The sequence below is a fragment of the Equus przewalskii genome, chromosome 13 (assembly GCF_037783145.1).
Source record: "Equus przewalskii isolate Varuska chromosome 13, EquPr2, whole genome shotgun sequence".
Taxonomy (NCBI): domain Eukaryota; kingdom Metazoa; phylum Chordata; class Mammalia; order Perissodactyla; family Equidae; genus Equus; species Equus przewalskii.
In genome coordinates this window covers 26209518-26234465 of record NC_091843.1, presented here as the reverse complement: position 1 = coordinate 26234465, position 24948 = coordinate 26209518, and the positions used below count along the sequence as shown (strand labels likewise).

General features: G+C 39.4%; 1 protein-coding gene across 1 annotated transcript; it reads right to left on the bottom strand.

The window, feature by feature from the left end:
* LOC103549104 (zinc finger protein 300) lies at positions 1–23843 on the bottom strand. The gene is given in 8 exon segments (XM_070571742.1): positions 1–2606; positions 3736–3862; positions 4094–4220; positions 9133–9252; positions 9844–9870; positions 22761–22791; positions 22793–23630; positions 23633–23843. Coding segments are annotated over 8 exon segments (3015 nt in total). The 5' UTR covers positions 23829–23843; the 3' UTR covers positions 1–1057.
* Positions 23844–24948: the final 1105 nt, after the last annotated feature.

The window sequence follows — 24948 nt, the reverse complement described above, 5'->3', positions numbered from 1 at the left end:
TTATGTGCAATCACCACAGTTTATATAAGTGTCTGTAAAAAATAATGAAAGTTTAATAAAATGTCACTTTAACATACCAAGAATCAAGGCCATGAGGGTCAAAAACGGTAAAATGAAACAGTCATAGGAATGGGATATCAAAGTGGGAACCAATCACAGGAATGGGAGGTCAAAGCAGAGTGTCTGAAGTACAAAGCAAGTGCAGATGTGGCTTTTAACTGTGCGTCTCAGCATCCTGTTGCAGGAGGATACAGAGGAAAGATAAAAAGAACTAATATTACCTGAAAATGTGCTCTACATTGTACTTTTATTTACCAATAAGTAAAAATATTCACATGGGTGAAGTAGGTTTGCCTGAAGTCACACAATCTGTACGAGCCAGGATTAAACCCAAGATCATCTGGTTCAGTACCAAAGTCTTTCCACCATACCAAATTCTCAGTGAGGGCAAGTAAAGGGGAGACCTGGTCAAGAAGCATCAATTTCAAGGTCCAGGATCTTTCCATAGAGACAGGTCAACTTATGATGCTTGAAATGGGAAAACACATAAACATCACTTTTATTGAATCTGATCAGCCTATCTTTCCATCTTTGTACAAGAATTTTACATGTATCTTTAGGGGTTACGCTAAGCTCCTCCTTATAATGCAGTTTCTAAGAACTGATTTTTTTTCACTCAAGCTTTCTTCATGCCCTTTATAGGGAACTACTGTATGGTCAAAATTATGCCAAGCTAATATTAGCAATTTCACAACGTCTGGTTGTTACATGGTATAATAAGGAATACGTAACTTGACAATAGTCTATATAAATGATTTCTTCTACTGACCATTCAGTTCATAACTTTTTAAAAGCTTTACATGCCATGTTGAAAGTATCCTTCACTTATATAATTATTTTCCATCGTCTTTACTGAAAGAATTAGGTATCACCACACTACAGACATGAATTCTCTTGTAAAATTCTATCTATAAAGATGTGTTTCACAAACTTATTAATTAGGTTTCTAGTATTTATTAAGGCTTCAGCTAATATTGAAGGCTTTTCTGTGTTCAGTTCATTCTGATTTTACACTGCTATGAATTCTCTGATGTACAGTGAGTTGTGATTTCTGGATGAAGGCTTTCCCACATACAGCACACTGATAGGGTCTTTCCCCAGTATGAATTCTCTGATGTAAAACAAGGTCTGATTTCTGGGAAAAGGCTTTTCCACATTCAGCACAGATGTAAGGTTTCTCTCCTGTATGAATTCGCTGATGTCCTGGGAGGTGGGACTTCTGAGAGAAGGCTTTCCCACATTCAGTGCATACATAAGGTTTTTCTCCTGTGTGAATTCTCTGATGTCCAATGAGATGTGATTTCTGACAGAAGGCTTTTCCGCATTCACTGCATTTATAGGGTTTCTCTCCAGTATGTGTTCTCTGATGGATGATGAGCTGTGACTTCCGGGAGAAGGTTTTCCCACAGTCAGTACATTCATAAGGCTTCTCCCCAGTATGAATTAACAGGTGTGTAATGAGTTCTGTTTTCCTGCTGAAGGCTTCTACACATTGAGCACATTTGTAGGGTTTCTCCCCAGTGTGAATTCTTTTATGTATGATGAGGTGGGACTTCTCACAGAAGGCTTTCCCACATTCAGTACACTCATATGGCTTCTCTCCAGTATGAGCTCTATGATGTATAATCAGCTGTGACTTCTGGGAGAAGGCCTTCCCACACTCTCTACATTCATAAGGTTTCTCTCCAGTGTGAATTCTCTGATGTATGATGAGGGGTGATTTCTGGGAGAAGGCTTTCCCACATGCACTACATTCGTATGGTTTTTCCCCAGTGTGGACTCTCCGATGTATAATGAGGGATGATTTTTGAGAGAAGGCTTTTCTACATTCAGAACATTCATAAGGTTTCTCCCCAGTATGGGTTCTCTGATGTACAACGAGATGAAACTTCTCGCTGAAGGCTTTGCCACACGCACCACAATCATATGGTTTCTTTCCAGTATGAATTCGTTGATGTACAATGAGTTGTGACTTCTTAGCAAAAGCTTTTCCACATGTCATACATATACAGGTTTTCTCCTTAGTTTCAACATTCGGAAGTTGAACAAGGGACTGTTTATTGCTGAAAATGTTTCCACATGGATTATCATCACAGGGTATTACTCCATTGTGAATTTTCCCAAGACTGTAATTGGACACACCATGGCTAGATGATTTTTCATATCCAAAACTCTCATCAGGGTTTTTCCTTGCATTGCCCTTATTACAACTAGGAAGGTCAATATTAGATTTCAAGGGTTTTTTTAGTGCATGATAGTTATGGGGTCTTTGTCTTGAAATATCTGGCTCTATGCACTCTCGAAATATTTTTCCTAATGCATTGTATTTATGGTCTGACTCCATAGTTATTGTTTTGTTGTTGTTGACAGTTACTTGCCTGAAAAGTTTGTCTTGGTTTTCTTGATATCTCTGCAGCTGGCCATCACCTTGACAGAATTTTAAAATGGAGTACAATGAATCATCCTTTGTGACTCCTTTCAGTATCTTATTATGGAAGGAAACAGACCCCAAAATACATGATTCAGGGTTCTCAAGGTTACTCTTCCTGTCTAGAGGAAAGAAAGATAAAAGTCATAAAGAACAATTAACAGAATGCAGAAGAATGGAACAAATGATTGATCCAACGTAGCTAATGAACTCAGAAAACAGGGATGGAGACAGGTCATCTTCTAAGACAGTACAGCATATAGTATGATCAGCTGAATGAAGAGACAAGGATGTTAAAGAGAAATATTCATAGAAAAACTAGACCTGAAAGAGGTAGAAAAAAGTGCCTGGGTTGCTCTAATCTTGGATCATTCTTCTAGAATCTTCCCAATTCCCGTTTTCTGAACAGAGATGCTTTTCACCTTTTGAATTCACTTATTTTATAAACCATTTGCTATATATTTACTTAACTAGTATTATCCCATCTCTTCTGTAACTCAAAATACTTTAACTCTCCTCAGTCTGCTTTCCTAATTAACAACTAACACAAACGACAGAAAAATCCAAGATCCCACTATGGATTCAGTATCAGATTCACAGCAGGAATCCAAGCTTGAATTCCACTCCTCCCCATACTTTCTATACCTATCAAACAAAACTAGCAAAGCTCTCCTGGAAAAGCCCTATTTCCCTAAATACAAGGTTTTGTTCATATACTTTCTCTTCAGCCAACAGTCTGCCTTCACCCTCCTCCTTCAGCATCATCAACACTTAATATAACTTTCAAAGCAGCTACAGCTGCATGCTCAGAAAAATGCCTTCTCAAATTCTGTTGCATCTCTTTAGACTCTAATTTTCTCTGAACTTTTAAAAACAGTAACTGTATTTGACATTTAATTTTGTACAGCCATATATCTGGAGGTTTTACCTTCTATGTTCTTGGAAGGAATCCGCCTTCTATTGCCTATTAGGCCTTTTCATAAAAGGCATTATATATATATATATAAACATGTATAGAGAGAGTATACATATATATTTGCATGTATGTGTGTGTATAGAGAGAGAGAGAAGATGAGTAAGAAATAGCTCTCCCCTATAAAGGCCCACAATATTTAATTGATTATTTCCTGAATACCTACTAAATTTTCAACATACGAACAAAGAACAAGAAATTTCAATAAGGATAGAAACATAAGCCTCAGGCACCAATCAATTAAAAAAACAAAACAAACAAACTGATATTTCACTTCCCTTGTCTCCCATCTGCCTGATTTTCATCTGGATAGATCCAATTTGATATGTCTCTCTTTATGATCCATGGATCTTCTCCTTGTTCCAACTTGGAGATGACATCTGGTTTGGAAACTGGATGTCCTATTAAATGGAAATCAGAGGAACTGGGATTGACTGCACTGAAGGAAGAAAAGATGGTCAGTTTAAGGAGGTCTAAAAAGAAGCAGTCTAGCTGACCCTCAGCAAAGTAAAGACCTCCATTTGGGAAGGTATAAAGATCACTACACATGGCAGGAACCATCTAACCATAGCAACTGATAAGGAAAGGTACTTGATTGGACAAGTCTGAGTTACGCAGGGAGCCATCCTTACCCATTGAGACCAGGTGGCTGTAGTTCTCCAGCATCACATCCCTGTACAGGGTCCTCTGAGCAGGATCCAGTTGCTGCCACTCCTCCTGGGTGAAATCCACAGCCACATCCTTGAATGATACTATCCCCTGCAACAGTATATTCCTGTTCAATCTGAAGTGATTATGCTCATCATCTCTACTATACTATGCAAAACTATACCTACACCTCGTTTTGTATCATAGTATTTGGGAGAAACAATGTAAAATCCTGTCTTTAGCAAGAAGAGTCCAATAGATCAGCAAAATAGAAGAGGTAAATCATAAAATGCCTACCTAATACAAATAGGAATTTAATAAATGATAAGGCTAGCAATCAAATAACTGGAAGGAAGAGAGATTATTCAATGAATAGTATTGAAACAACTGGATGGTCAACTGGAAAAGAATAACATTGAATCCATGTTATAGGCTGAATTGTATCCCTGAAAATTCCTATGTTGAAGTCTTAACCCCCAAGACCTCAGAATGTGACCTTATTTGGAAAGAGGGTCATTGCAGATGTAATTAGTTATCTGAGGCCATTAGGGAGGACCCCAATCCAACATGACTGATGTCCATATCAAAAGGAGAAACCTGAACAGAGAGGCAGACACACATAGAGGAAAGATGATATGAAGAGACATGGGGATAAGATGGTCATCTAGAAGCCAAGGAGAAAGGCCTGCAATAGGCCCCTCCCTCACAGCCCTCAGAAGGAACCAACCCTGCTGACACCTTGAGTTTTGACTTCTAGCCTCCAGAACTGTGAGAAAATAAATTTCTGTTGTTTGATCCATCTTGTTTGTGGTACTTTGTTACAGTAGTCCTAGCAAAGTAATATACTATATCTTATGTCTTGGAAAACAGAAAACATACATTCTGGAAGGAGCAAAAATTTAAACTCTAAAAAATATCCAAGACCATAAAAGTAACAAAACAAAACATGGGAGTATTTTTATTAATAATTATAGAGCAGAAAAGGCCTTTCAAAGACAACATTAAAAAAGAGAGAGGGGCTGGCGAGGTGGCATAGCGGTTAAGTTTGCTTTGGCAGCCTGGGGTTAACCAGCTCGGATCCCAGGCACAGACCGATGCACTGCTCATCAAGCCATGCTGTGCCAGGCGTCCCACATATAAAACAGAAGATAGGCATGGATGTTAGCTTCCTAACAAAATAAGTAAATAAAAAGACAAAATGTGGGGCTGGCCCCATGGCCGAGTGGTTAAAGTTCATGTGCTCTGCTGCAGGTGGCCCAGTGTTTCGTTGGTTCGAATCCTGGGCGCGGACATGGCACTACTCATCAAACCATGCTGAGGCAGCGTCCCACATGCCACAACTAGAAGGACCCACAACAAAGAATATACAACTATGTACCGGGGGGCTTTGGGGAGAAAAATAAAAAAATCTTAAAAAAAAAGACAAAATGTATTTTCTTAAAAAAAGAGAGAGAGAAAAGCCACATTTGGAGAATCACAGAACATCAGAGTTCTTTAAAATCATAATCTAATCCTGTCATTTTAAAGGAAATAATCTTAGCTTCTCCTAAATCTAACAGTTCTCTCATATATGTCATAGCTAGTAATATAATGAAATTCAACAATTACAATAGTAATACCGAAGAAGAGACATAACAAGAAATGTGCAGGAAACATTCACAAAAAAAATCACAACAAATTATTGACATGGTATTAAAATAAAAGACTTGGGTAAGTGAAGAGTCATAAGATGTTTCTGGAGGGAAAACTATTTTAATTATGTCAGCATTATGTTCACAATAGTTGTCATCTAATAGTGGAATCTGAGTGATTAATATTATTCTAAACTATTTCTCAGGTTTTTTCCTAAACATTCCATTATTACCAAATATTCCTTTGAGAAAAAAAGAAATTAAATACTGTTTCAAATTTCAACATTCCCCTGCTTAAAAGCCTCCTTTGGCCCCCTCCTTGCATACTCAGTCTCGTCTCAGTCATCTCAATCTTAAGGGTTCTCTCATCCCACACCAAGTCTCACATTCACACCATCAAGCCTTATTAATTTTCCCACTTTACATATGAGAAAATGGAGGATTACAGTGCTTTAGGAACTACCTGCCAGAGCTTACACACTGAAATAGGACTGACTGACTCTCAGATTTAAAAGTAGGTGTTCTGACTTGACAGCTTGGGTTCTTGACTACTGCACTCCACACTGCCTCCCTGATCCCGTTGACAAGATCGTTTAGATTTTATTGCTTATTACCACCCTTAGTCACACTTTCCATCAAACACTCTCCACTTTAGTTTCCCTCAGTGCTCAGCCGTCCAAAATAGAAATTTTTACAAATGCTGTTTCCCACCTCACCCTACTTCCCTCATGATCCAAAGTTTGATAAACTTTTAAGCATTTTCTCAACTTCCTTATAAAGCTGGTTGCTCCCCCTTCTCTGCTATATCTCCTTGCTCCACATCTCTTATGGAGCTTTTTTGTGCCAATGTTGGTTTCCACATCTGTTTACCCCATTTCTCTCTGTATTCTTCCCAGGAAAGAACCGTGACTAAATTTTGAGACATTTCACAGCCAGCCAGTGCCTGTGATGTATATTGTGTACTCAAGAAATGATTGCTAAAAAGGAATGAAGACTATAGAAATTAAAAGTTCATGTTTAATTAAAAAGTTTTGTGTATTAGTCAATTACATTCTTCTGATCTAAAGAACATGAGAAAGATAATAAATGTGGAATATAGAGGAAATCCATTCTGATAAGAAAATATATGTAATTCTAACAATCTGACTTTATTAATGATAACTGAATACTTCAATATACTAAATATGTATACATTTTGTTAATGTTGAGTAAAATAAGTGCATAATCAGTAAAAAATATTGTACTTTTATCAGCTATATACAACTTTTGCAGCTTGGGTGACTGTGAGGATGGAAGAGACGGAGGAGATGGAAGGGGAGTAGGTGTTAGAGGGAGAAAAGAAGAATAGATATTTGTGAAAATGATGAATGCACTTCTGGACAACGTAGAGAAAATACAAATCCCTTTTCCTGAAGGAAAAAGCATCTAATTGGTTAATTAGCATGGTAGTTGGATTTATTGGGCTAATAAAAAACCCATTTTCATTCTCTAAAGCAGCTCTAACAGAAATATAAAGCAAATCAGATAGGTAATTTTAAATTCCCTAGAAGTCGCATTCAAAAAATTATCTTCAATAATATATACTTATCCCAATAGATCCAAAATATCATCTTAACATGTAATCAATCTTTAAAAATTATGACTGAGTCGTTGGAATTATATCTTCAAAATCCAGTATGTACTTCACACTTAGAACACATTTCAATTCAGACTAGCCAATGTCAAGTGCTCAGTACCCACATATGGCTGGTGGCTCTGTATTGGACAGCACAGCCTAAAGACACTGACATCCGACGAGGAAAAATACTTATCTTTTCACAACAGAACTCATTTGTTAAGTGCTACTGTAAAATATACATAAGAACTCCTAATGCAAAAGCTGACTTCAAGATTCCACTATAATAATAACAGCTAACACGTAAATAGAGAACAAACCATCCCTAGTTACAGTTCTAAGCATGGTTTTTACTCATTCAATTCTCACAACAACCCTATGAGGATTATAATCTCCATTTTAAAGATGAGGAAACAATGCCAGTCAACCAGGCCACAGGGAAATATTATGTATCTGCTAAAATGATAAAGGAGAATTCTATGTACTGGCATGGGAAGATATTCAAAATGTATACAAAAGTCTCTATGCTGGACGATAAAGTTAAAAGTCAAGTTGCAGAACAGAATGTTTACTGTAACATTATGTTTTCAAATGAGAAGCACAAGAAAACCAGAGACACTTACAGATTTTTTTCTTTCACATATATACACTTAATCGCAGTTAAACTTACATTCAAAAAGGCTTGGAAAATTAGAAAACGGTTAACACTGATAAACTCAGGAGGAGGGAACTTTAAAAGCTCTCTCAGTTTTTAAACTTTTATCGTTTTATAGTTTAAAATTTTTATACCATGTAGATAGTGAACATCGGCAGGGAGAAAAAATAATATAGACTGTTAAAAATGGAAGAGCGGGGAAGGAACTGGCCTTGAGTTGGATGGTAATCCTACAAACTCTGAACCCACAGCACAGGGTACAGAGCGTCAGGAACCCTTGTTCTCCAAAGCTTTGCCAGATAAGTCTAACTTAGGAACTGCCTTTTGAGAGAAATACATATTTTGGAAGACCATTGAAAATGTACCCAGAACTATCTTATCTAGATTTTATCAGTGGATAAACCTGGACAATAGGAAGCCTCTGTAATCAATTTGGTCCTCTAAAGCAGAGGTCAGCAAACTTGTTCAATAAAGTATATATTTTCAGCATCACAGGCCAAATGGTCTCTGTTGTACTTACCCAACCCTGCTGTTGTAGCATGAAAACAGCCATAGGCAGCAGTGAACAAATGGCAAGGCTGTACTGCCAATAAAACTTTATTTATAAAAACAGTTGGAGAACTGGATTGGCCCACAGACAACAGTTTGATGACAGCAGCTGAAAGGATAAAGTTCAAGGAGTTTGGCTATGACGTTATGATACCTTCTCTCTAAAAGAGATCATTTTATGATACAGCTAGAACAAATCTATTGCATTTACCACAGGAGTGCTTACTGAGAACACTGTGTATTCCACCACCTAGAGAAAGACCCAAAAAGGATGTCTGTTTTAGACTCATATGGCAAGAAATAATTCTTTCCCATGGGAAATTTATCTACTTTCTCTTTAGAGAATTGCAAATCATGTAACTGATGATGTCTGCAAGAAAGATCAGAAAAATTAGTACAGCAATTTTTAAAGATGATTTCAGGCCAGGTTATCTACATATTCCCTAGAAACTCCTTCTAAGTTTTGATCTTTATTTCGGCTACCTTTTCCCTAATCCAAATTTTAGCTATTTGCACTTTTCCATTTGTAGAGAAAATTTTAAAAATTAAATACGAAAAATAAAAGCAACTCACCTGGGACTTCATCATTTTCTGCTCTTTTCTAAAAGGGCAGATGCCTAAAAAGGCCAAACTGGTGATCAGAAGGACATTTTCACAGACCAGACCCAGATGGCAGCTTCCACATTCACCAGCCTGGAAACAAGGACCACCAGAAGTCAGGTAGATCACAGGCCAGCCTGTGGGAGAAGGTTGCTCGGTCCTTCCAGAAGGGTGAGCAAGCACTATGTGAAGGAAGTCCTCTCGTGACTATACTATGATCACACAGAACTTGGACAAAGTTTTTGAATTGTATAGATGTGAAGACATGTGTCATGCTGATTTACTAGCAACTTATTTTTCCTCTATGAACCAGCAATTCTATGCAGAATGTTTTCATAAGGCAGTAAACATGGATAGATACATACAAGATTCAACTGCAGACAGAGTTCCCCGGCAATAAGAACAGCAATGACCAAATGGAAAACTGAGGAATGTATTCCCTTATTCCCCAGAAACAACCAGCTGAACTCTAATCATCTCCCAAGAGCTCTCTCATATTTTCCCTCAACTCAGCAAACTCTCCTGCCAATCAGTTTTTATGGACCAAAATGTTAAATTTTAAGATGTTTTCTGTTCAAATTCTTATTGCTGATTTTCGATAGTGCAGTTGTCTGCATCTACAAATGGTGACAGGTTAGAAGCCCTGATTCAAGGGAAGACACTGCAGTGCATGAAGGTACATACCCGGTAAATTTTCCTCAGTTCCAGGAGGAGTCATGCAGACAAGGCTGTCCGGGTTCAGAGGAAGAGAGCGCTCCCTTGACAGGGAGACTGTTTTACACGGGATATTCCAGGTTTTGTCAAAGCAGATCCCGAAGGAAACAATCAGAAGAAATCATCTTACTCATCTGTGGGCACCCAGCAGGTGCTCAGTAAATGTTTCTTGAATAAAACATAAAATTATTTCAATACACTTAGAAAGAGGTAGGACTAAAGTCACACTTTTCATAGTAATCCTATCCTTTTCGATTTGTTTGGTCTTGTTTTAAAGTGACCATTTCTTTGGGGGGCATCAGGCTAAGGGCACAATGGTGGCTGGAGAAGGGATTTGACCTTCAAGAACTCAACGTTTGCCTCTGGTCTGTGTAAAGTTTAATGTATATAAAAGCCTTTCCCAGCAAATTGGGAAAATTTGGGCTGATCGTAATGACGCCCTGATCCCATCAGTGCTCCCTCCAATCTCTGAGTCCTCGTGCCTGGCAATCACGAACCCCACAGAACTCCCTCATGCCCATCACACCACGGACCACCACGCGGAGGCCCCGGTCATTTAGTCCACAGGCCCCTCGCCGATCACTGCTTCCCCAGGGGCTCCTAAATCACTGACCCCAATCATCCCCACCAGTCAGTCCCCCTACCCGCCATTTCTGCTCCCACAGACAACTCCATCACTGACACCTCATTCCCCAATTACTAATCTCATAGCTCACTCCATCCCTGACTCCCAAATAAACCCAACACTAATACCACAAACCTCCCTCACCAGCGACCTCATAAACCCCCAATCACTGACCCTCACGGACCCCTCCTTTCCCATTCCAATCCAACAGACTCACTCATGCTGCACATATCCGGTTTCTGACCTGCGGCGCAGTTATCCGGTCCCGCAAGGCACATCACGGCTTAACTTGGGACGGCCGTCGCATCCATACCGGCGGACTCTCCCGCTTCCTGCCTGGATGAGCAAAACGCGGGGCTCCGAGCCTGCGCGGTTCCGCACCGGGCGGTTTCGCCCGCTCCGCATCCTCGGCGGCTTTGTTCAGGAGGAGCATGGCCGCCCCCTGCACCGAGCCTGACGGGAGCCGCCATCTTGAGAGCCGGATCAGTTCCGTACGGGCTGAAGAATTCCGTTTAATCCAAGCCTGAGGTTGGGCTGTACCACCGCAGCAGGGAGGAGGAGGGGAGGGGGAAGAAGATGACGGAAAGAAGGAGTATACAAACCAGTAAGGTGCCCACTTTTGCAGAGAGCTTTCACAAGATTGGAGAAGACGTTTGAGTAATACGTCCTCTATTAGAGGACTGCATTAAGTGAAAGAGGAATAATTTGGAATGGTAAAATATTCTTATCCACGACTCTACTTAAACGCGTTTGTAAATGGCACAGTCCTATGCCGGGAGATTCTACTTGCTGAGGGGGTGAAAAAGCGGAATGGTACAGTCCTCCCCGGGCGGTTCCACTAGGGGAAAGAGGGGCCAAAGTGATGGGAGAGTTCCAGGAGGGGTGGAGAAAAGGAATACAGAGTAATAATGAACTTTATGCTAAAAACGACTGTAAAGAGTTCTCAGAGGAAAGTACTACTACAGTCATAAGTGACGCAGGCCGACTGAAGGAAAAAGGAAAAATTGAGAGACAGGAATGAAAGACCGGCACAGAGAGAGGGATGATGGAAGGAAATCAGAGACTAGGAGAAAGCAGGAATAATGGGGGCAAAGGAGAGGCTGTGTAGGCAGAGAGATGGGAGACTGAAGTCTATACCTTACATCAAGCTTTTATACTTTGTTAAAAATGTGTGTTAACAAACTGTTTCACATGCCTATGTCGACGAAAATAATCCATACCCAATCTATAAATGAAAATTTGGGTGAGTTTATTCTGAGCTGAAATCTGAGGACCATGGCCCAGGGCCTTTCTTCCCAAAGGAAGAAAGGGCACCAAGGAAGTGGGGTGCACAGAGTGGTTATATACCCCCAAACAGGATGTTTCACATAGGATTGAAATGGCCCTTTTACAATAGTCGCGAGACTGCTCTGTCGGCACAGTGATTGATGGAAGTAGCAGGTAGGTCTGCTGTCTCAGTGAACACAGCAGAATGGCAGGTCTGTTGTCCCCAGCTGAGTGGTCACAGGTGAGCTCCGCAATCAGTTCCTAGCCTAAGGAAAGGTGCTTAATCTTTAAGGAAATGCCGACGTTGGGAGGGGGAGGGAAGTTGCACCTTTATCTCAAGGGCCTTTGTTCTTGCCATAGGAAATGTATATACAATGCATGCTCAATGGCCACAGTCAGGCCCTTTTGGAAAAAACAGAGTCAGGCCGAATTAGGTTTATACCGAATGGCTTCCTCATATACTCCAATATATATTGCTTGCCATTTTTATTTGTCACCTAAATAGATACAATCTTGAATCATCATAGTTTTCACTGGAGCCATGATTTTTGGTTTATGTAATTAAATGAGCAGCAATTTTATGTTTAGCAGTTTTATTTTCTCATGTGAAATTAAAACAAATCCGGACTTAGATAAGGAGAGATGTTATTCAGAAAGATTATTGCAACAGGGAGAATGCGCCAATCTCAGAAATCTGCAAGCATCTCAAAATCAAATGGAAAAAGGCTTTTCTTTTTACAGGGAGGGCTAAGAAAGGTCAGCAGGAACTTTCAAGAGGTGGGGGTGTGCAAGTGGCAAATGATGAGGATTTTAGGCTGGTTACTTTTAAAACTGCACATGAGAAGCAGGCTCCAAGGACTGGAATTTTGCTTGCCCTTTTGAGAGACATTTGCGTTTGTGAAGGAAGAGGGGATGAGCTTGTAGGGACCTGAAATTGGCCACCCCAGGATATGTCTCTTTGGCATCGGGACCTTTACTTAATCCGATTTGATTCTTGTCTAAAAGTCATGGGATCACCCAACGACCAGACCCCACCTGCACTGATACCATTTTAACTTTTTTTCATGTTCTTTCCTTTGTCTTTGTAAAGAGATGACTCACATACCTATGCCTTAAATTTAGCCCTAACCCTCAACTCGGGGCAGCAGCAGGAGCTCTGACTGCCCGTGGGTCCTGTCCCCACGCACCAGCTCTGCCTGCCCATGGGTCCTGTCCCCATGCCAGCGCGGGCAGCAGAAGCAGTGGCAGCAGACGCTCTGACTGCCCATGGGTCCTGTCCCCATGCTATTCTATTCTCTAAATAAAAGAGCACTACTGCCAGATCTTGAGAGTCCAAGAAATCTTTCTTTCGACTCCTCGGCTCACCGACCCCGCATCAGCAAACAAGGGCACTTCAAGAGGAAATGTTTCTGCGGTCCTTAGATTCTGGGAATAAGCTATTAAGGGAGGATGTTCTGCACATCCTTAGTGTTTTAGTGTATGTTTAAACTTGTGGGCAAGCCAAAGTTTAGGAGCCTGTGGGGAGGAAAGAGGCATGACTAATGGCTGGTCAAGACAAAGAAGAGGGTAAGAACTAGGCAGTTGTGATCACTCACTTCAATGTAAACTTCTGCAATTACATGAATATTTACTGCATGGCTTGTGCTTAAGACAGTGTAGCCACTGTGTTAGGCACTAAGGGTACAGTGATGATTATTTCAGAATCCTCAAAGAGTGATGCCAGTGGACATTGTAGGTTTAGGAAGGGGCCAGACCATGGACAGACTTGTAGGAGCTGTGAAAACTTCAGCTTTTGGTGCTAAGAGTGATGAGAAGCTGTCCTTATGTTGTATTGATGTGGGGTCGGTGCGCCGAGCAGTTGAAAGAAAGATTTCTTAGACTCTTAAGATCTGGCAGTAGTGCTCTTTTATTTAGAGAATAGTATGGAATAGCATGGGGACAGGACCCATGGGCAGTCAGAGCTGCTGCATGGGGACAGGACCCACGGGCAGTCAGAGATGCTGCTGGCATGGGGAGCTGCTGCTGCCACCGCTGGCATGGGGACAGGACCCATGGGCAGGCAGAGCTGCTGCCGGCATGTTGCTGCTGCCGCTTCTGCTGCAAACATGGGTGGAGAGTAAGGCTAAATTTAAGGCATAGGTTTGTGAGTTATCGCTTTACAAGACAAAAAAAAAGTTAAAATGGTACCAGTGCCGACAGGGTCCGGCCATTGGGCAGTCCCACAACTTTTAGATAAGAATCAAACCGGATTGAGTAAATGGCAGAAGTCACCGCTTAAATATTATCTTCAGCCAAAGACAAAGGAGGATTTGGTGGGGGGGGGGGGGGCGCGTCAGTTACATGAGGTTGCCAGACAGTAAACAACTTAAGTTCTTGCCTTCCCCATTAAGAGTTTCCAGGGGTAAGGTCATCCCCCCTTCCTTCACAAATGCAAATATCTCTCATCAAAGAGCAAGCAAATTCCAGTCCTCGGAGCCTGCTTCCCCTCTGCAGTTTTAAAATTAACTAGCCTAAAATCCTCATCAGTATCTCCTTAAAAAAGAAGTTGAAGGAGGAGAACTCCCTCATAATGAAAGAAATAAAAATTAAATCTGCATTAAGATACTATTTCTCATCCATTAGCTTGTAAAAAGAAAAAGTATTCTAAGTTTGGAAACATATGGTGTTGGTAAGGCCATGGGAATCAGGAATTCTCATATATTACTGGTTGGACAGAAAACTGGTCTAGCTATATAGAGGGTTTGGCAATAGCTAGGAAAACTACGTGTCAGTTATCTATTGCTGTGTAACAAATTACCTGAAATTTAGCAATTTGAAACTATAAACATTTATTGTCTCATAGTTTCTGTGAGTCAAGAATCTGGGTTCAGCTTAGCTGGGCGGTTCAGGTTTAGTCTCTCAGGAGGTTTCAGTCAAGCTGTTGGCCAGGGCTGCAGTTATTTCCAGGCTCATTGGAAGAAGATATGCTTCCAGATTCAATCAAGTGGCTGATAAGAAGCCTCAGAGTATCAGTTTCCCAGCTCAGTTCCCACTGTGTGGGCCTTTCTTAGACTGCTTGATTATCCTCATGACATGGCAGTGGCCTTCCCTCTCCTGCAGCCTGGCTTCTACCAGGATGAAGTGAGTCAGTGGAGAAAGAGAGCAAGAGAGCACACACAAGACAGAAGCCATGTCTTTTTATGACCTAAACTGGAAGTGGTATCTCATTACTTCTTCTGTATTCTGTTTGCTAAAAGTGAGTCATAAAGGCCTGCCCAGTATCAAAGGAATGGGAACAGAGCTCCACCTCTGAAGGGGAGGATTATCAAAGAATATGTGGATATCTCTCTACAACCGCAACACTACATAGCTTTTCCCCTTTGATCTAGAAACCCCATTTCCAGGAATGCATCCCTAAGATACACTGGCAAAAAAAGACAAAAAAATAAGGTCAGAAGGTTATTCATTGCAGTACTATTTTTAATACCAAAAGGCTGCAGTCAAGCCAAAGATCTACCAACAGAGGTCTGGTTGTATAAATTATGGTATACACACAAAACAGTACTATTCAGCTGTAGGAAAGAGACAGAGCAAAATATCTTTACGTACTAATAAGGAGTGAACTTCAGGATATGATGTTATGTAAAAAAATGAAAATAGTGTGTTATTACCCTTTAGTTTTTTAAAATGTGAAAATGAATGAATATATGCAGTCAATTCTCATTATTCATGGTAGGTATGTTCTATAAAGTTGCTGCAAACACAGAATTAGTGAATAATGAACATTGCTCCTAGAGAAATACATAAATATATATATACACACACACACTTATACACATATATACATATATACATATATGTATGTATATATGCATAGATATACATAATGCATGCATATCAATAGATTATAATCTTGAGTTACAACTTTGTGAATTTTACAACTTTGTGTAATTAAGATTATAATCTTAAAATCAACTTATCCTGGTAGAGTCTATTTTCTTTGTTTTACAAAAGAGAAAATGAGGTTCAGAAGCATTAAGTGACTTACCTGAGGTCACTCCACTAACAGGTGCCAGAGTTGGATTCAAATGCCATCCAACTGGCTGCAGAACTGAAGTGTCTTGTGCAACAATGCACTACCCCTGCTGCCTCCATGCCCTGGCCATCTCTGTTTGAGGGCTGGAACAAGAGAGAGAGCATCCCCTTGTTCAACCTCAGCTGGAAATGTGTGCATGGGGCAACTCAAAATTTTCACTGCTCTGTGCATGTCTGCTAATGACTGCAAAAGCACCATGAGTATTGATTTTGGGGTTACAACCAAATTTTAGCAAATAGGTGAACTTGCAGTTACGGAATCTGTGAATAATGAAGATAAGTGTTTATATGTTTACCTTAAAAATAAAAAGCAAATAATGGAAGAATAAATGATCAAATGAAGTATTATCTATAAAGAGTGTTATTACTTATCTATTGAAATGTAGCAACTTATCTCAAAACTTAGTGGCTTAAAGCAACACACATTTATTGTCCCACAGTTTCTGTGGGTCAGGAATCTGGACATAGATTATCTGGGTCACCTGCTTCAGGGTCTCCCACAAATCTACCATCAAGGTACTAGCCCAGGCTGGGATCTCATCTGAAGGCTCGACTGGGGAAAGATCCACTTCCAAGCTCAATTACATGATTGCTGACAGAATTCAACACCTTAAGGATTGTTGGACTAAGGGCATTTATGTCCTTGCTGGCTGTTGGATGGAAGCCACCCACAGTACCTTGCCATGCAGGACTCTCCAACTTGCAACTTGCTTATTTAATGAGGCAGAATAAAGAGTCTGTAAGTAAGATGGAAGTCACAATCTTTTATAACCTAATCACCAAAATGGCATCCCCTCAACGTTGCCACATTCTGTTGATTATAAGCTACTTACTCATATGGAGGGTATTACAAAGGCCATGAATACCATGAGGTGGGACTCACTGGTGGCCATTTTAGACACTTCCCACCACAGGGAAGAAGGAAGTAAGATAGAGGGGACAAAGATAGTACATAATCTTCCTTGAATGTACACCATTCTGTCGATATGACTTTGGAACCCGAAAAAGTTTACATAATTATAAAACAAAATTAAATTTTATAATATGGTTTCAAACTTAGCATATTTAAGAGGAAAAATTAAAACAGATATCACAGAAATACAAAAGATTATAAGAGCATACTATGAAAAACTATCTGCTAACAAATTGGACAATCTAGAAGAAATGGATAAATTCTTAGACTCATACAACCTCCCAAAACTTAATCAAGAAGAAATAGAGAATCTGAATAGACCAGTCACAAGGAAAGAGATTGAAACAATAATCAAAAACCTCCAAAAAAATAAAATTCCAGGGCCAGATGTCTTCTTTGGAAAACTCTACCAAACATTCAAAGAAAATTCAAACACTTCCAGAAAGTTGAAGAAGACAGAACACTTCCAAACACATTTTCTGAGGCCAACATCAGACTGACCCCAAAGCCAGACAAGGACAACACAAAGAAGGAAAATTACAGGCCAAGATTGCTAATGAATATAGATGCAAAAATCCTCAACAAAATACTGGTAACTGAATACAGCAATACATCAAAAGGATCACACACCATGATCAAGTGAGATTTATATCAGGGAAACAGGGATGGTGCAACATCCGCACCTCAATGTGATACACCACATTAACAAAATGAGGAATAAAAACCACATGATCATCTCAATAGATGCTGAGAAAGCATTTGATAAGATCCAACATCCATTTATGATTAAAAAAAATTCTCAATAAAATGGGTATAGAAGGAAAGCACCTCAGTATAATAAAGGTCATATATGACAAACCCACAGCCAACATCATACTCAATGGGGAAAAACTGAAAGCCATTCCTCTCAGAACAGGCACAAAACAAAGATGCCCACTCTTGCCACTCTTATTCGACATAGTACCAGAGGTTTTGGCTAGGGCAATTAGGCAAGAAAAAGAAATAAAAGAAATCCAAATAGGCAATGAAGAAGTGAAACTTCTGCTGTTTGCAGATGACATGACTTTATATTTAGAAAACCCTAAAGAATCCATCAGAAAACTGTTACAAATAATCAACAACTACAGCAAAGTTGCAGGGTACAAAATCAACTTACAAAAATCAGTTGCATTTCTATACTCTAATAACATACTAACAGAACTCAAGAATACAATCCCATTTACAATCGCAAAAAAAAAAATAAAGAATAAAATATCTAGGAACAGATTTAACCAATGAGGTGAAAGATCTATACAATGAAAACTATAAGACGCAATTGAAAGAAATCAATGATGATGTAAAGAAATGGAAAGATATTCCATGTACATGGATTGGAAGAATAAATATAGGTAAAATGTCCATACTACCTAAAGCAATCTACAGATTCAATGCAATCCCAATCAGAATCCCAATGACATTCTTCACAGAAATAGAACAAAAAATCCTAAAATTCATATGGGGCAACTAATAGACCCTAAATAGCTAAAGCAATCCTGAGGAAAAAAAAAGAAAGCTGGAGGCATCACAATCCCTGACTTCAAAATATGGTACAAAGCTATAGTAATCAAAACAGCATGGTACTGGTACAAAAACAGGCACACAGATCAATGGAACAGAATTGAAAGCCCAGAAATAAAACAGCACATCTACAGACAGTTAATCTTCGACAAAGGAGCTAAGGACATACAACGGAGAAAGGAAAGTATCTTCAACAAATGGTGCTGGGAAAACTGGACAGCCACATGCAAAAATATGAAAGTAATACATTATCTTTCACCATACACAAAAATTAACTCAAAATGGATAAAAGACTTGAAGGTAAGACCTGAAACCATGAAACTCTTAGAATAAATATAGGCAGTACACTCTTTGATGTTGGTCTCAAAAGGATCTTTTTGAATACCATGTCTGCTCAGGCAAGGAAAACAAAAGAAAAATAAACAAGTGAGACTTCATCAGACTAAAGAGCTTCTGCAAGGCAAAGGAAACCAGGAACAAACGAAAAGACAACCCACCAACTAGGAGAAAATATTTGCAAATCATATATCTGACAAGGGGTTAATCTGCAAAATATATAAAGAACTCACACAACTCAACAACAACAAAAAACAATAAAAAATGGGCAGAGGATATGAACAGACATTTTTCCAAAGGAGATATACCAATGGCCAATTGGCACATGAAAAGATGTTCAACATCACTAGTCATCAGGGAAATGTAAATCAAAACCACACTGAGATGTCACCTTACACCTGTTAGAAGCTATAATCACCAAGACAAAAGTTAACAAATGTTGGAGAGAATCTAGAGATAAGGGAACCTTCATACACTGCTGGTGGGAATGCAAACTGGTGCAGCCACTAAGGAAAAGTATGGAGATTTCTCAAAAAATTAAAAATAGAAATACAATACAACCCAGCTATCCCACTACTGTGTATTTACCCAAAGAACTTGAAATCAACAATTCAAAGTCTTACACACCCCTATATTCATTGCAGCATTATTCACAATAGCCAAGAAGTGGAAGCAACCCAAGTGCCCATCAACTGATGATTGGATAAAGAAGCTGTGGTGATATATACAATGGAATACCACTCAGCCATAAAAAAGACAAAAGCGTCTCATTTGTAACCACATGGATGGACCTTGAGGGTATTATGTTAAGGAAAATAAGCCAGACAGAGAAAGACAAACACTGTGTAATTTCACTTATATGTGGAAGATAAACTAACACATGGACAAAGAGAACAGATTAGTGGTCACCAGAGGGGATGGAGGTTAGGGGGTGGGCATAAGGCGTAAAGGGGCACATTTATATGGTGACTGACAAGGAATAATGTACAACTGAAATTTCACAATGTTATAAACTATTACAACCTCAATAAAATAATTTTTTTAAAAACCTACCAAAAAGAAAAACCCAGGACCACGTGGTTTCATTGTTGAATTCTACCAAACATTTAAAGAAGAATTAACAATTCTTCTTAAACTCTTCCAAAAAATTGAAGGAGGGAACACTCTCAAAATTTATGAGGCCAACATTACGCGGACACCAAAGCCAGATAAGGACATTACAAGAAAACTATAAGCCAATACCCTTGATGAATATAGATGCAAAAATCTTCAACAAAATACTAACAAACAGAATTCAACAGCACATTAACAGGGCCATACACCATTGCCAACTGGGATTTAGACTTGGGATGTAAGGATGTAACAAGATACACAAATCAATAAATGTGATAGACCACATTAACAGAATGAAGGACAAAAAATCATGTGATCATCTCAATACATGCAGAAAAAGCATGTGACAAAATTCAACATCCTTTCATTATAAAAACCCTCAACAAATTAGGTACAGAAGAAATGTCCCTCCACATAATAAAGGCCATATATGACATGTTCATAGTTAACATTATAAATGGTGAAAAGCTAAAAGCTTTTTCTCTAAAATCAGGAACAACAAAAGGATGCCCACTCTTGTCACTTCTGATCAGCATAGTACTGCAAATACATATATTTCTAGGCATGTGGTATTTTTCATGCCACTGTAATTGACATCTTTAAATTTTCATTTTATATCTATTGCTAGCATATAGAAACTTTTTTTAAATACTTCACATACACAAACCTTGCTAAACTTCCTACTTCTAACAATCTATATATTTTTATTCTCTACACATATAATTTTATAACCTGCAAATGTTTTGTTTGTTGCTTTCCAACCATTATACCATTTTTTTTCTTGCCTGATTTCCCTGACTGGGTCCTCCAACCATGTTGAATAAATCTGGTGAAAGTAGACATTGTCTTTTTTCCAGACCTCAAAGGGAAAATTTTCTATACTTTACCAATGTGTTAAGCTTTGCTATATTTTATAGCAATACATAGTATATATCATGATCAGATTAATGAGGTTCCCTGGAAGCTAAAAGGGCAAAATGAAAGGCCTGTAAATAGGAACTCTGGAGTCTTTATTTTCCTTAATTTCTGTAACTGTCACTGTATTATCATTTCCTCCTTGCAAGATTTCTGTATGTTCCTAATATGAGAACTTGACTTCCCCACACCTCCGTGAGGGCCATTGGGGGCCCCCTTCCATCAAGACCCCTCAAAGCAGATCACTCCATGGGACATGCCTGAAAGTTTCATTTGCCAGCTGCAAATGGCCAGTTATATCTGATATCACTGTTCACAATGACAGAAAGAATGTTCTCATACAGGTTTGCACATCTTTTTGAGGTGTGCCATCTCCTCTGCAGACGTTCTCATGCAGTCTTACTTCTCAGAGTAAACACTGGAGACCTGCAGAGAAAGGGTCAGCCAGACAGGAAATGTGGAGGAATCAGGTAGAAACTTTACACGCAGACACCATATTTAGCCATACGTGTCACTACATCCCTGCCACATGTGCCCTCTCCCCATCAGGGGTGTTTACCAGAAGATTCTCATGGGACAAGAGTTAGGGCCACAACAAAGAACATATTAGCATTTTAGAGTTAACAGGTGAGGTTTTTATGTCCTGACATCATACTTGCCTGTGTAAGCTATCGGGGCATGTCTTCTCTACTCCCTAAGGGTTTTTCTCCGAGGGTCACTCAATTCTCAAGAAAAAGAGTTGGTGCTTCAGGGAGCGGGTCAAACAAGAGCTGCAGAGGTATCACACAGGGTCTTTATGTGCAAACACCATAATTTATGTGTTTGCAAAGTAAAATAAACAAAAAGTAACCGAAGTCTCCTTAACATAGCAAGAGCTAGGCCACCAGACACAAGGGCAGTGAAATGGACAGAGGAGAGGACAGGAAATCAGAAGAGTGTCTGGAGTGCAAATAAGTTTAAACATGTACACGTTAGTATTAGCAACCTATGGCAAGAAAACAGAGGGAAGATAAAGGGGGAAATATTAGCTAAAAATGTGCTGTCTGCCAGGATTTCACATACAGATGAGGGAAGGAACATTGAGGGTTAAAAAAGGCTTCCCTGAAGTCACGCAACCTGTGAGTAATGGAACAAGGGTTAAAAACCTATGACGACCTGGCTTTAAAACCAATGCCTTTCCTCCACGTCAAGTTCCTAGAGGGGCAGGGTAAAAGGGAGAAATGAGCAAGAAGTGTCAATTCCAAGACCCTGGGTCCATCCACAGAATCAGATCAACTTATATATGTATTTTTTGGAGGAAGATTAGCCCTGAGCTAACATCTGGTGACAATCCTCCTCTTTTGGCTGAGGAAGATTGGCCCTGAGCTAATATCTGTGCCCATCTTGCTCTACTTTATATGTGGGACGCCTACCACAGCATGGCTTTGACAAGTAGTGATATATCTACACCCGAGATCTGAACCAGCGACCCCCGGGCCACCAAAGCAGAATGTGCGAACTTAACTGCTACACCACCGGCCCAGCCCCCAACTTATATTCTTGAAATGGAAAAACACAAAAAGACCACATTTATTAGACTTAACTCATCTTTCCATCTTTCTACAATAAGAGTTTTACATATAACTTTAGGGGTGATACTCCACTCCCTTCCTCCAAATACAGTTTCTAGCTCTTGGCATTTTTTGCCTCAAACTTTCTTCATGTGCTTTATGGGGATTTGCTGCATGGCCACAATTATGCTAGGCTAACATTAACAACATTACTACATCTGAGTCTTCTTATGTAGTATAGTGAGAAACATGTAACTTCAAAGTAGTCTATAGATGTAAGTTGTTCTGTTATACTCACCATTCAGCTCACAATATTAAAAGTTTTACTGCCATAGTGAAAATGCCTATCATTTATATAATTAAGACTTTTGTATTATCTTTGATAAAAAATTAACTACATTAAACTTGATTTCACTTGTAAAATTTTATCAACAAAGATGTCTCAAAACTCATCAAATCTATGGTGTTTGTGGTATTTATTAAGGCTGGAACAGATACTATAGGCTTTTCTGTGCTCAGTCCATTCCTATGATTGTACCACTGTATGAATTCTCTGATGTATGGTGGTAACTTCTGGATGAAGGCTTTTCACATATAGCACATCGATAGGGTTTCCCCCCAGTATGAATTCTCTGATGTACAACAAGGTCTGACTTCTGAGAAAAGGCTTTTTTTCCACATTCAGCACATATGTAAGGTTTCTCTCCTGTATGAACTCGCTGATGTCCTGGGAGGTGGGACTTCTGAGAGAAGGCTTTCCCACATTCAGTGCATACATAAGGTTTCTCTCCTGTGTGAATTCTCTGACGTCCAATGAGATGTGATTTCTGACAGAAGGCTTTTCTGCATTCACTGCATTTATAGGGTTTCTCTCCAGTGTGTGTTCTCTGATGGATGATGAGCTGTGACTTCCGGGAGAAGGTTTTCCCACAGTCAGTACATTCATAAGGCTTCTCCCTAGTATGAATTATCTGATGTATAATCAGTTCTGACTTTCTGCTGAAGGCTTCTACACATTGAGCACATTTGTAGGGTTTCTCCCCAGTGTGAATTCTTTTATGTATGATGAGGTGGGACTTCTCACAGAAGGCTTTCCCACATTCAGTACATTTGTACAGCTTCTCTCCAGTATGAGCTCTATGATGTATAATCAGCTGTGACTTCTGGGAGAAGGCCTTCCCACACTGATTACATTCATAAGGTTTCTCTCCAGTGTGAATTCTCTGATGTATGATGAGAGGTGATTTATGGAAGAAGGCTTTCCCACATTCACTACATTCATATGGTTTTTCCCCAGAATGAACCCTCTGATGTATAATGAGGGATGATTTTTGAGAGAAGGCTTTTCCACATGCAGAGCATTCATAAGGTTTCTCCCCAGTATGAGTTCTCTGATGTACAATGAGCTGAAGGCTTTCCCACACGCACCACAATCATCTGGCTTCTTTCCAGTATGAATTCATTGACGTATAATGAGCTGTGACTTTTTGAGAAAAGATTTTCCACATTCAATACATATACAGGTCTTTTCCCCATTCACATATTGAATAAGAGACTGTTTATTGCTGATAATCTTTCCATATTGATTATCTTCACAGTGTTTCATTCCATTATGAAGTTTTTCATGCTTAGAATAGGAAAAACTAGGTGTTCTCCCACATGCAAAATTCTCATCAGTGTTTTTTCTTGCATAATCCCTATTACAACTGAATAGGTTTATATTAGGTTTCAAGATCTTTCCAAATGAATCACATTTACACAGTCTTTGTCTTAAAGTATCTAGGTCTGTGCAGTCATGAAATATTTTTCCAAATGCATTATGTGTATGGCCTGACTCATCAATAACTTTTGTTGTTGATGACCATGACTTGCCCAAGAAGACTGTCTTGATTTTCCTGATCCCTCTCCAGCTGGTTATCACTTTGCCAGACCTTTAAAATAGAGTGCAGTGAATGATGCCCTCTGTCACTTTCCAGTATCTCCTTATGGAAGGAAATATCTCCAAGTATATCCAATTGAAGGGTGTCAAGTCTAGTCTCCCTGTCTGAAACAATAAAGAGGAAAAATCAAACAGATATAAAGATACAGTAGAGGGCAGAAGAAGTAAAACAGAGAATTGGGAGGGTAACAGGCCATTTAAAACACAATAACATGTAAGTTTATCAGGTGAGTAATTGAAGATGGACCTTACTTCCAAAAGTGGTGGCATGAAGTAGTCATGGAATTCTTCTCCTCAGTAAATGAACATAAAACTGAATAAAATAATTTTTAAAACAATGAATTCAGGGTTTTGGAAAAGTACTAAAGGCAGTTCACAAGTTGAAAAGTGTTTACTCATCAAAAAATTCTACTTCATTAGCTAAGAATGGGGAGTGTGTGGCATTCTTTCCTAGGGTTTTCTTATTTCCCATCCCTAGTTTATGGAGCACTGAGAGAGAATGCAAATCAACAGGATACAGTTTAATGCTGATAGCAGAGCAGCCAGAAATTTAACAGGGAGAATTTTGGAGCAAAAGAGTCACAGAAAGTTTGCAGTAATAAACTCTCCCTATGTCCCTGTCTGACGGCCAAAATGTTTGTGCAAAGAGACCCTAGAGAGCCCAGCAGTGAGTGAAAGTCTACAAAGACTTGCAAATTTGCTGTATTTTTAAAGCATCTGACATATTCACAACTCAGGCAGCGGAGTGGAAGCCATAGTGGCTTTAGATGTCTAATATAACCTCTGT